The 12998-nt window shown below is 49.1% G+C and overlaps 1 protein-coding gene across 1 annotated transcript in view; it reads right to left on the reverse strand.

Annotated features, from left to right (window-relative positions):
- The window catches only part of LOC107114963 (unconventional myosin-Vb-like), a gene marked incomplete at its 5' end in the record, with an annotated part of 93467 nt that overhangs the window by 53652 nt on the left and 26817 nt on the right, over positions 1 to 12998 (reverse strand). The window contains 3 exons of the mRNA XM_015416570.1: positions 1529 to 1794; positions 8062 to 8171; positions 9308 to 9415. Coding sequence (XP_015272056.1) covers positions 1529 to 1794; positions 8062 to 8171; positions 9308 to 9415 — 484 coding nt within the window. The remainder of the gene's footprint in view (positions 1 to 1528; positions 1795 to 8061; positions 8172 to 9307; positions 9416 to 12998) is intronic.

Genomic DNA, 12998 nt, shown 5'->3' on the forward strand with positions numbered 1-12998 from the left:
ACAGGGGCGTTGGTGGGGTTTAGGGAAATCTGGGGGGGCGGCACTCCAACTGTGCCTGCTACTCCTCTTGCAGCAGCAGAAGCAGCACTGTGCCCTCCTTCTACTCCTCTACTCCTTTCGATTGGAGAGACTCGATTCCAAGCTGCTTTTATATATAAGCTGGGGGAGGGGGGAGGAGATCTCCAACTCTCTCTGTCTTTTGCGTTTTGCAGTTTTTATTTTTTGCAAATTTATTTCATTTTATTTGCATTTTTTGGGAACCTATTTATTTTTCGGGCCGGAAAAAAAGAAAATGACATTGAAGCTTCCCTGACTATGCATGGGGTCATTTTGGAACCCACACACACATCTTACATTTTTGTAATTTTCCCGATTTTTGTCCAAGGGGGCAGCTTAAAACTGTGGTGGGGGCACTGCCCCCCAACTCCCCCCACACACACACCTGGGTACAGGTCTGCTTAACTGGGCCACTATGACAATTACCAAGATTCTCCTTCACAGTCTGAGGCCCACATATCTAAAACAGCCATCTGAACCCACGGCTCCATGACAGTCCTCTCACTCATGATCCGGACCTCCTAAGGGTAGGTGAACCACCTTGTCCAGAAAATGAGCGCTGTCAGAAATGGGTCCCACTGTACAGAAAGGCCTGCCTGAGGAAGTTAAGCATCAATCGCCTTTAGGAAAAGATGCAAAGCTCTGCTTCTTGTGGGGCTGTTTTACAGATTTTTCGATATTACTGACACGGAACCCACCATACCATTTCCCGTACAGCCCCAGCCCCTACTGAACAAGTGCACTGCAAAGTAATAATAAAAGCAAAAACAAAAAAGTACTAATAAAAGCAGTAATACAAACAAAGTAATAATTTAAAAAGTGGGGGAAACACCCTTTGCCTGGGCCGGCGATTCAGAGAATCAATGCATTTTATGTTGAGACTTTTTATGGTGACACACATCAGTTTTCCTCCTGCTGTAACCAGCTGCGGGCCAACTTCTCTAGGACCAACTGCTTAACAACAAAGTTGGAGTCATAGCCTTTGGCAATGAAGGAGGAGGAGGAGGAGATTGGATTTATACCCCGCCCTTCACTCCCCAAAGGAGTCTCAGAGCGGGTTACAATCTCCTGTCCCTTCCCCTCCCCACCACAGAGACACTGTAAGGTCGGTGGGGCTGAGAGAGCTCTTTCGAGAACTGCTCCTGAGAGAACAGCTCTGAAAAAACTTGTGACTGACTCAAGGTCACACAAGCAGCTGCATGGGGGGGAGTGGGGAATCAAACCCCGTTCTCCCAGATTAGAGTCCACACTCCTAACCACTACACCAAACTGGCTCTCTTGCCTTGAGCTAGGAATGTGCAGTGGTTGAACATGCTAACTCTTATGACAGCGTTAGTGACCTGGGAAATGCAAGTTTCACCCCTTCCTCGCAATCAGCTGCACGACTAACCCTGGCGAACAAAACCAAACCACCAAAGCTCCAAATGCCAAAGCAACAGACGCGTCCCCACCCCCAACGCTCTCTTCCTACCCGTAAATGTCCAGCACGCCGATGAAGGAGTGTTGCTTGACTGTCGTGTAGAGTGCCTTGTTGACGTGCTGCACGATCCAGTTGAACAGCTGGGCATAAATGTGCTTGGCCAGCGCGTTCCTGGCGTTCACCACCTGCTGGACCGACATGGGCTTGACGTAGGTCTCCGAAGTGGTGACCAGCTTCCGATGGCACAGCCAGTGCTCCATCTGGCTGTGCTCCACGCCCAGCAATCTGCAAAAATTACGCAGGTGTTCATCCTGTTTCTAGGACATAAAGAAAGACATCTGATTCAGCAAAGGCATGCAGCCAGGTGACAAGAGCCCACCCACCCTTCTGACTGACACTCGGGGGGGGGGAGTGTGCAGGGCGGGGCTCAATTTAAAAACGGGCCACTGGCACTGCCATGCCCACCCCTCGGTGTAGTTTTAATTCATCCTAATAAGCTGCACCACGATACTCGTCAGGGATGCTCTTGGCTGATCCTGCATTGAGCAGGGGGTTGGACTAGATACCCCGTATGGCCCCTTCCAACTCTGTGATCCTACAATTCTATAAACTGGTCATCGGGAGCCTTAAAAACCCACATTACCACACCCACCCATCAGCAATGCTCCCTCTAAGCTGTGGAGTCTTGTGAGCAAAACCTCTGGCATTAAAGTTGTGAGCGAGCGATTTGGCTACTGCATAAATTAGTTTGCTCTGGAGCCATCTTCCCTGAGCTAAGACAAAAATGTGTGAGCTGGAGTCTAAAAACTGTAAGCTAGCTCACACTAATGCAGCTTAGAGGGAACACTGCCCATCAGATGCACTGCAGGTTGCTAATTTTCAGGTCACTGTCAGACTCCTGGGCAAGTTATTCTCAACGACACTCTCTCTGGCAGTGATATGTTTACTGAGTTATGAGCAAGGTCCAGGTCATCACAGTACTGTGTCAGTTCTGAAGTTTTTGGCGGGTATAATCATAGATATACGTACCGTATTTTTTGGACCATAAGACTCACTTTTTCTTCCAAAAAAAGTGAGGGGAAAAGTGTGTGCGTCTTATGGACCGAATACTGAGCCCCAGGGTTCAGAATATTTTTTTCCCTGTTTTCCTCCTCTAAAAACTGGTAATTCAAACGTAACCCCTCCTAAGGCCCACTCAACACATCACATCCACTCCGCCTAGCCCCAGTGGCATTACCCTCCTTTCACCTGGGAAATATACGATCACATTATCTACAAAAGCAAGCTGGCACCAAATGTTTTCAAGGACTTTCCTCTGGGAGAGAAGAAGGCTTCTTCAGAAGAATTACGCCTCTAAGATAGTGCAGTTACACATTGCACACTCGCTCTACACCCCTGCCTAAGAAATTCCCCTCCCCCATCAACCATGGCAAACTGAGCAGGGCGATGTTTGACAGTCACCCAGTGGAGAATTTCTCAACATTTGGTGTATGATCTAGTATGAATCACTTTATCATACGCCAACTTTCCCTGCACTCACTGGCAACCACCATTAATGGGGAAAGCGATGGCAAATCTAGACAGCGTAATAAAAAATAGAGACATCTCCCTGCCAACAAAAGTCCATATGGTCAAAGCAATGGTATTCCCAGGAGTAATGTATGGCTGCAAGAGTTGGACCGTAAGGAAGGCCAAGCGCAGAAGAATAGATGCTTTTGAATTATGGTGCTGGAGAAGACTCTTGAGAGTCCCTTGGACTGCAAGGAGATCAAATCAGTCAATCCTAAGAGAAATCAACCCTGACTGTTCCCTGGAAGGCCAGATCCTGAAGCTGAAGCTCAGATACTTTGGCCACCAAATGAGAAGGGAGCACTTACTGGAGAAGACCCTGATGCTGGGAAAGACTGAAGGTCAAAGAAGACGGGGACGGCAAAGGATGAGATGGTTAGGCAGTGTTATCGATGTGACAAACATGAAGTTGAGCAAACTCTGGAGGACGATGGAAGACAGGAGGGCCTGGCGTGATGTGGTCCACGGCGTCGCGAAGAGTCGGACTCGACTGTGCGACTGAACAACAACAACAGCACTATGCAATGGCCCCACTCACACAGTGAATTGTACTAGATGGCCAGCTGGAACGTGGAAGAGGGGCACACAGAGATGCCAAGTCCTATAGCAAAGTGCAGCATCTAGACCAGGGATCCCCAACCTTGCTGAGCCTGTAGGCAAGCTTTGGAATTCTAACAGGGTAGTGGGCGGGACCCCAAAATGGCTGCCACAGGAGGCGAGGTACTGACAAAATGGCTGCCGGAAGAGGGGGAGCCAACCACAAAATGTCAGGGGGGTGAGGTCAGGCAGAAGTCTAATAGTGACCCTTCAGGCAGAAGCTGTTTATAATAGGAGGCCTTTTTAAAATGAACATACCGTCTAAAACATTTTCTTGCATGCACACAGCTTCACTGCGTGACTGAAGGTAAGATCCTTATGCTAGGGTGGCGGCGGCTGCTGAAGCAACCTTTAAAAAAAAATCTGCATAGCCGATCAGATCTCCAACAGCCTGATCCAACATGGCTCCTCTTCTGTTCTTAATACCCAGTGTGTGTGATAATTGGGGTGTGTGTGTAGAAGGTGGTGGAAAGTGCCATCACGTCACAGCTGGCTTGTGGCAACCCCATAGAGTTTTCAAGGCAAGAGCTGGTTTGCCATCACCTGCTTCCACATAGCAACTCCGGGAAATGCTGATCGCCGCTTTGGGGTCAGGAAGCAATTTTTCTCCGGGCCAATTTGGCTGGAGACTCTGGAGGTTTTTCTGCCCTCTTCTGGGTGTGGAACAGGGGTCACTGGGGGTGTGGAGGGGGAGGTATTTGTGAATCCCATGCATTGTGCAGGGGGGTTGGACTAATGACCCTGGAGGTCCCTTCCGACTCTATGATTCTATGACTTCCTTGGTGGTCTCCCATCCAAGGAAGGGAGGGCGGGGTATAAATACAATAAAGTAAGTAAGTAAGTAAGTAAGTAAGTAAGTACTAATCAGAGCCAACCCTGCTTAGTTTCCGAGATCTGATGAGATCAAACTATCCAGGACCATCCACGATGCAGGAATCATACACTATAAACTCTGAGACCGAGATTCAGAGCCAACCCTTCCAGTTGCCTCTCTGTCCTGTGTGGCCTGCAACTCACAGGAACGTAAGAAAAGCCCTGCTAGATCAGACCAGTGTTCCAACTAGTCCAGCATCCTGTCTCACACACAGTGGCCAACCGGTTCCTCTGGAGGTCCAACAACTGGGCATGGAAGCTGAGGCCTTTCCTGATGCTGCCTCCTGGCTCTGGCGGTCCCCCTCAGTCACCATGGCTAATAGCCACTGATAGACTTATCCTCCATAAATCTATGGAAACTCAGGACATATTCGAGCAAAATCAAGAGTCAACAAAGCTGTGACCAAAGGCAACACCCTCCTATCCTCTTCCCCATACAGTCCTAATTTTGTTACACTGAGTTGTCTCACTCAGGGGTCGTTTTGTAGAAAAAGAGCTAGGGGAACTCATTAGCATAACTCATTAGCATATGCCACACCCCCTGACATCAGGGGCCCGGCGGTAGACCTGCAAGGCCGGCGGGAGTGCGAGGAAGCCCCGCCAAGGCCCTCCCTGGCCACAGGCAGGCAGGGGTGGGGAGAGGCGGGGAGGAAAAAACTTACCCTCCCTCTTCTCCTGCCTCCTCCTGGCTGAATGAGGGCTGGAAGCGGGGTGGCCGGAAGCAGGGGGCGGGGTTTCGTTGTGTGCTCCGCCCCCCACCCAGGGGGACTGCGATCCCCCGCGATCCCCCACAAATCGACCTCTGGTCTCACTGCTAATTAAACGAGGTAACAGACAGTCCCGACACCACGCAGCTACGCTTACATTTTAATTAGAACGATGCCAAAATCATGAAGAAGATACAATGCTATAGAAAAAGATTTGTTCGGGCACCCTAATTTGTCAAAGCCCCGAAATTAAAAACAGTCCACGGCAACATCTCCAGGGCAACATCAGCAGCACTGCAAAGGCGCAGTTTCGTATTTTAATTAAAAAATAAAACTACCCTAAATGGGACATGACAATCCCTGATAGGATCGATAGATTTACTGGAAACATTACCGTTGCATTTTGTACTGCTGGAATAGAAGCGTGCCAAGAGGCTGTCAACAGGCAGCTCTCGAGCAAGTTCTCTTTCGCAGGACTCACTGGGGACTATTTCCCTGGAATTTCCTCATCTCAGCCAGAGGTATCATGCTACTTCAGGTGAGGCAAATCCCAGATGCCTTTAAAATGGAACCCTGGGGGGGAACCGAGATGGAGACAGAGAGAGAGGGAGGGAAAGGGAGACTGAGACACAGAGAGAGACCAAGAAGGAGACCGAGAAAGGGGGGGGGACTGAGGCACACAGAGAGACAGAGGAGACCGAGATGAAGACCGAGAAGGAGACAGAGCATTGGAAAAAGGGCAGAAAAGGGCAACTAGAATGATCAAACGGCTGGAACTCCATTTCTCACAATACAAGAACTCGTGGGCACTCAATGAAATTGCTGAGCAGTCGGGTTAGAACGGACAAAAGGAAGTACTTCTTCACCCAAAGAGTGATAAACACCTGGAATTCACTGCCACAGGAAGTGGTGGTAGCTACAAGCATGGACAGCTTCAAGAGGGAATTGGATAAACATATGGAGCAGAGGTCCATCTGTGGCTATTAGCCACAAGGTATAGATAGGAACTCTCTGTATTGGGCAACTGATGCTCTGTATTATTGGTGCGGGGGGGCAACAGTGGGAGGGCTTCTAGTGTCCTGGCCCCAACATTGGCTTCTCTTATGTTCTTATGATGTGAGACCACCAAGGAAGACTCTACAGAGGAAGGCAATGGCAAACTACCTCTGCTTCAGACTTGCCTTGGAAGCCCTTTGCTGGGGTCACCATAAGTTTTGGATGGGAGACCACCAAGGAAGACTCTGCAGAGGCAGGCAATGGCAAATCACCTCTGCTTCTCACTTGCCTTGGAAGCCCCTTTCTGGGGTCGCCGTAAGTGCGCTGCAACTTGACAGCACCGTACGCACTCATTTAATGCTGGGTGGCTACTCAGTAATGAGCTCACTTCAGCAGCTTGAATGCGGATTGGAAAGAAACAGCTGGGCAGTAAAGGCGATAACGAGTCCAGTTATATAGCTGTCTGTCAACACAGCTCTGCGATAGGTAGGGGAGGACTCCTAGTGCATATTGATTGCTTGAAAAGGATGGGGGAACTAAGGTTGTTTTCGTGGCTCGTACACTCTGCCTGGGCATGTCTCAGTTTAAGTACCAGTAACACAGAACACCATGGCAGCTAGCTGACACACGGTAAAAGCTTGAATATGTCTCCCCCACTCTCTCCTCGAAAAGTGAACCACCATATAAAGTTCTGTCTCTGGAGCTTCCTACAGCTCAGAGCTACAAAATAATATTGCAGGCACCCCTTCCAGTCAGTTCAATGATAGTTATAAGGATCCAGGGCATTTCGATCGGCACAAACAACACATCTCACACGAGGCTGCCAGTCCTTGTGTGTCCTGGAAGTACGACTGATCTCCACACAACACAGATCAGTTCTCCTGGAGGAAAATGGAAGCTTTGGAAGGCGGGCTTTGCGGCAGTACATCCCTGCTGAGCCCCCTCCTGTCTCCCGTCTCTGCCCTCCCCACTCACTGCCCCACAAATCTCTAGCAATTCCCAACCCAGAGCCCGCAACACGCCTCCTAAGGCACTGTCAGACCCCAGTCCAGTTATACTCAACAATTCTCACTCTGGCAGTGATAAGTTCATTGAGGTATATGCAAGAGCCAGAAAGTCACTGTGTCACGGGCACAAGCTTAATATAGTAAATGCAAAGAAAAGCCCCTCCCCCTTCCCCCGAGCACACGTCACATTCACACCACGCCCTAGCGTTGCCATCCCAACCAAGTGAAAGATATATGTCTTGGTTATCTACATTCTGTCAGGTAGCCCTGTCACAGGTCTGGAATGTGGAGGGGTGCCCTCCTGTTTTCTGTCTCAGCTCTCCCTGCCTCACCCAGCTGTTTGCTATCTTATGCTTGACCTTGTAGATGCTCCAGCTGCAGTTTTACCCAGCTGGGAAAATTAACGGCTTTTGCTTTGCCTGCTTGCTTTGCCCGCCCGCACGAGATGTATCCATTGGCTCATGCTTACAGGGGGGAAGTTTGATTCTAGTACAAGTCAGTGGCCCTAGTACTGTCAGCCATTCCTGACACAAGCTGTACACATGTCTCTAGTACTGGAACTACCAATAAACAGTTATCTTCTCATGAAGCTCTGTGTTGTGTAACCTAAGGACCCTGACACATTCCAGGTTGGCACAGAGAGCTGTTCAAGGACACCGTCCCTTGGGAAAAGAAAACGGAGGGAAGGAGGATGACTTGGAAAGTTATGTCTGCTGAAGCAAAGGTCTCCTTCACTCACGCACTCATACCACCCCCTCCCGTAAGGAATTCCCTCCCCCCATTAACAATGGCAACCCAAAGCAAGCAAAGAGTAGCAAGGTTTGACAGGCATTACCGACATCGTGCAGGACTCGCCGTCACGTTCCGATCGGAAGTCCAAGTTGCCCAGGTGCAAGATGGCCGCGAGTATCTTAAAAATGGTCATCTGATGGGATTCCTTCACACCTGAAAGAAAGAATCAATACCCAATTCTCACAATTGGAGTTGCTTGTACATGCTGGCAAACATCCACAAGGGCTGAATTCTGTTCCCACACTGAGTACCTCAGCTTTTGCTTAAAACTAAGGGGGGAAGCAAGTTTGTAATACTTAGCTGGTTAATCATACGGTTTGTACTCAATGCTCCCTCTAAGCTGTGGAGTCTTGTGAGCAAAAATTCTACTTTGTGAGCTACTGGAATTATAGTTGTGAGCAGTGTTCCCTCTAAGCTGAGTTAGTGTGAGCTAGCTCACAGTTTTTTAGCCTCCGGCTCACGCATTTTTGCCTTCGCTCAGGAAGGATGGCTCTGGAGCAAACTAATTTATGCAGTAGCCAAATCGCTCGCTCACAACTTTAATGCCAGTAGCTCACAAAGCAGAATTTTTGCTTACAAGACTCCACAGCTCAGAGGGAGCATTGGTTGTGAGTTGGTGATTTGGCTGCTGTATAAATTAGTTTGCTCTGGAGCCCTCCTTCCTGAGTTAAAGACAACAATGTGTGAACCGGAGGTTAAAAAACTATTTATTTATTTATTATTCAAATTTGTACCCCGCTAGCTCACACTAACTCAGCTTAAAGGGAACACGGCTTGTACTTGGATTGCAACCTGTGAACAAACAACTTGGAAGGGGGCTTCTGCCAACGCCCCCACCACCCCCACCACGCAGCAGCAGGAGTCAGCTTCAAAGAGGCCTTCCCCTCTCGGCATTGAGAGAGAAGAGGGGGGGGGATGCGTCTTCCAAGATAACGCCCTCCATGCAAGTTTTAGAAAAGTACACAAAATAATTCCATTTAAAACAACAACAAAAATCTGCCGCTCAGGGCAGTGTTTTAATTGCTCAATTTCCCCCCCAAATAATTAGCTTAACTGCAGGCCTAATTGGAAAATCGACAGAAGCACAAAACACAACTAACCACGATCTGAGGGGAAAAAACTAACCATGAGAGCAGGGTAAAAACAGCTAAGCTTAAAAGATTCATGCCACCAAGGGTCACGCCATCGAATCAATGCTCCTGCTGGGGTGATTTGCAAACCACCAGCGGTATCATCCAAATGTTCTACTGGGAAGTGGTCCAATTTTTTTTTAGAAACCCATCTCTTACCGAGCAGCGTGAAAGCTTGCCTGGTCTTCTCAAAGTCGCTGGCATCGTCCACTCCATCGATGGAGGTATCTCCTCCTTGAGCTGTGTAGAAGAAGTCTTCTGCGGAAGCTGGGAAGGAGGAGATGGAGAATGCATTTTAGCAAAAGCAAGAAGAATACCACCTCCCAATTCATGCTGATCTGAGTACGCCTGTCACACATTTACTTGGCAGTCAACACTGTCTTGTTTTCCTGCATGCTACACCCCAGGAAATACCATGAACAGCTGCAGCAGCTGGTATCAATTTTGGGTACCACAGTTTAAGAAGGATGCTGATAAGCTGTGTCCAGAGGAAGGTGACGAAGATGGTGAGGAGCTGGAGACCAAGTCCCATGAGGAAAGGCTGAAGGAGTGGGGTATGTTTAGCCTGGAGAAGAGACAACTGAGAGGTGATATGATATAACCATCTTCAAGTACTTGAAGAGCTGTCATATAGAGGACGGTGCGGAGTTGTTTTCTGTTGCCCCAAAAGGTTGGACAAGAACCAACAGGTTGAAATTAAATCACACGAGTTTTTGGCTAAACATCAGGGAGAACTTCCTGACAGGATGGTTCCTCAGTGGAACGGGCTTCCTCAGGAGGTGGTGGGCTCTCCTTCTCTGGAGGTTTTTAAACAGAGGCTGGATGGCCATCTGACAGCAATGTGGATTCTGTGAACTTGGGCAGATCATGAGAGGGAGGGCAGGAAGGGTTGCCTCAGTGCTTAGTTCTCGTGGCCCTTTCTTACACGCCCAGGGGAATTCAGTGCTCAGTTCTCGTGGCCCTTTCTTACACGCCCAGGGTAATGCTGATCACCGCTTTGGGGTCAGGAAGGAATTTTCCTCCAGACTAGATTGGCCCAGGGATCCTGGAGGTTTTTTTGCCTTCCTCTGGGCACAGGGGGAGTGGGTGCGGGGAAGTATTTGTGAATCTCCTGCATTGTGCAGGGGGTTGGACTAGATGACCCTTGAGGTACCTTCCAGCTCTATGTTTCTACCTCAGCCCAGGTACAGCACCGGATGAGAGCTCCGTATGTGGATTTCTTCACGATAAACTTGGTGCCTCATTAAAGAGGTGCTACCTTTCCTTCAAGATCCCCAGCCTTCAAGACATTCCAGAAAGCAATTGGGCACCCTCCCTCCTTTCGAGGCGTCCGCAAACTTGCCATACCTCTTCTCAAGAAAATTTACTTCAGAGAAGGCATGGCTACGTGTCATTTCGGACAGCATATGGACTGCACAGCTGTCTGTACCCAAGCTTCAAGATGTGTTAGGCTGAAAAATTAAACATCTTGTCCTGGGGGAAAGAGGATGTCTTCTTTTTTTCCCTTTTGAAGCCGATCATCAGTAAAACAGGCAGAGTTTCATGCCGTTTCTTCTGAGATAACGTTGGTTTCCCCCCGGAGTAGAACTAAGCCCTGCTTTTCTTTAACAGAATCAGCCCTCAGCTTCTCCACAGTTGGCTTACGAGGACAAATCGTTGTTGACTCCGCAAAACTGTACATTTTCTACCTGATTATACACATAACATGCACGGAAAGCTTCAGGTTTTCACGATTAGTCCAACGGTTCTGCCTGATGAACCGTGCGCCTGGTGAACTTTTCCTGAGGACAAATCAGCAACCCCCCCGGTTCTTCCCAACTTTCAGTTTTATCTTTCATCAAACAGCATCATGCACTTGAATAAGAATTTTAACATCCACTGCGGTGCCTTTCATGATGACTGGGAGGGGGCAGGTAGAACACTGCTGGTAAAAGGAGTGCTAGGGATGTCACCAGGGCTATTTTTGGGCAGGAACGCACAGGAACGGAGTTCTGGCTGGCTCCCAAGTTGGCCACGCCCAGCAGGAACTCATTAGCATAATAGGCCACATCCAACAGCAGAAACTCATTAGGATTGGCTACATTATGGGGCGTGTGGCCTAAAATGCAAAAGAGTTCCTGCTACAAAAAAAGGCCCTGGGTTTGGACAACAAACAAGGTAAACAGAATAAGAAGCAAAAGGTGGGTGTGGCTGGATGACCACACTTCTGGTAACGTGGGGGTGCGGCCTAATGTGCCAATGAGCTGTGCTGTCAGGGGTGTGGCCTAATATGCTAATGAGTTTCTGTGGTTGGGTGTGGCCTATTATGCTAATGTGTTCCTGCTGGGCTTTTTCTACAAAAAGAGCCCTGGATCATGTCACACTCCAGGTATGGCCTGGGGATCTCCTAGAAGTAGAACTCATCTCCAGGCAGCAGAGATCAGTGCCTCTTGTAGATGAATGCCTGAACCCAATTCCATTTGGAAATGTTACATTTGAGGGGAAGAGGGGGCTGTTAAATGAAAATTCCATTTCATGCTCAATATGCACTGGGCCCATGACACATGGACGTTGTGGGCCGTGACTCAGCGGAAGGGCCTCTGCTTGGCAGGCAGAAGGTCTTGAGTTCAAATCCTCAGCATCTCCAATTCAAAGGGACCAGGCAACAGGCGATGTGAAAGACCTCAGCGTGAGACTCTGGAGAGCCAATGCCAGTGTGACAATACTGATTTCGATGGACCAAGGGTCCGATTCGTACAAGGCAGCTTCATGTGTTCAAGATGCCATTCAAGTTTCCGCTCCATGCTGCATTTCTCTAGGAATAAATACATATGAGCGCATCGACCCTAAAGACTATACAGAAGAAGAAGGGTTGGTTTTTATACCCTGCTTTTCTCTACCCGAAGGAGTCTCAAAGCAGCTTACAATCACCTTCCCTTTCCCTCCCCACAACAGGCACCTTGTGAGGCAGGTGGGGCCAAGACAGTCCTGAGATAACTGGGACTGGCCTAAGGTCATCCAGCAGGCCTCCTGTATCTCAAAGTGGTTAAGTGCGCGGACTCTAATCTGGGAGAACCGGGTTTTATTCCCCACTCCTCCACTTGCAGCTGCTGGATGACCTTAGGCAAGCCATAGTTCTCTCAAAGCTGTTCTCTCAAGGACAGTTCTCTCAGAGCTCTCTCAGCCCCACCTACCTCACAGGGTGTCTGTTATGGGGAGGGGAAGAGAAGGAGATTGTAAAATGCTCTGAGACTCCGACTGAAGGGTGGGGTATAAATTCAATCTCCTCCTCCTCTTCTCCTTCTCCTTCTTCTTCCCCCCTTCTTCTCCCAACAACGGGCACCTTGTAAGGCAGGTGGGGCTGAGAGAGTTCTGAGAGAACTGGGACTGCCCTACGGTCAACCCAGCAGGCCTCATGTATCTCAAAGTGGCTTACAATTGCCAATTTGGCGTAGTGGTTAGGAGCGCAGACTCTAATCTGGGAGAACGGGGTTTGATTCCCCACTCCTCCATATGCACTGCTTGTGTGACCTTGGGTCAGTCACAAGATCTCTCAAAGCTGTTCTCTCACCAGCAGTTCATGGAGGATAAGTCTATCAAGGTGACCGAGGGGAAACGCCACATTCAGAGGCACTAATCCTCTGAAGCCCAGAGCCAGGAGGCAACATCAGGAGAAGGCCTCGACCTCTATGCCCTGTTGTCCACTGGTGTGAGACAGGTTGTCCACTGTGTGAGACATAAGAGATGCCAATGTTGGATCAGGCCAAAGGCCCATCCAGTCCAACACTCTGTGTCACATAGTGGCCAGAAATACCAGGTGCCATCAGGAGGTCCACCAGTGGGGCCAGGACACTAGGAGCCCTCCCACTGC

The sequence above is a fragment of the Gekko japonicus genome, unplaced genomic scaffold (assembly GCF_001447785.1).
Source record: "Gekko japonicus isolate JY-2015 unplaced genomic scaffold, Gekko_japonicus_V1.1 scaffold3633, whole genome shotgun sequence".
Lineage (NCBI taxonomy): Eukaryota > Metazoa > Chordata > Lepidosauria > Squamata > Gekkonidae > Gekko > Gekko japonicus.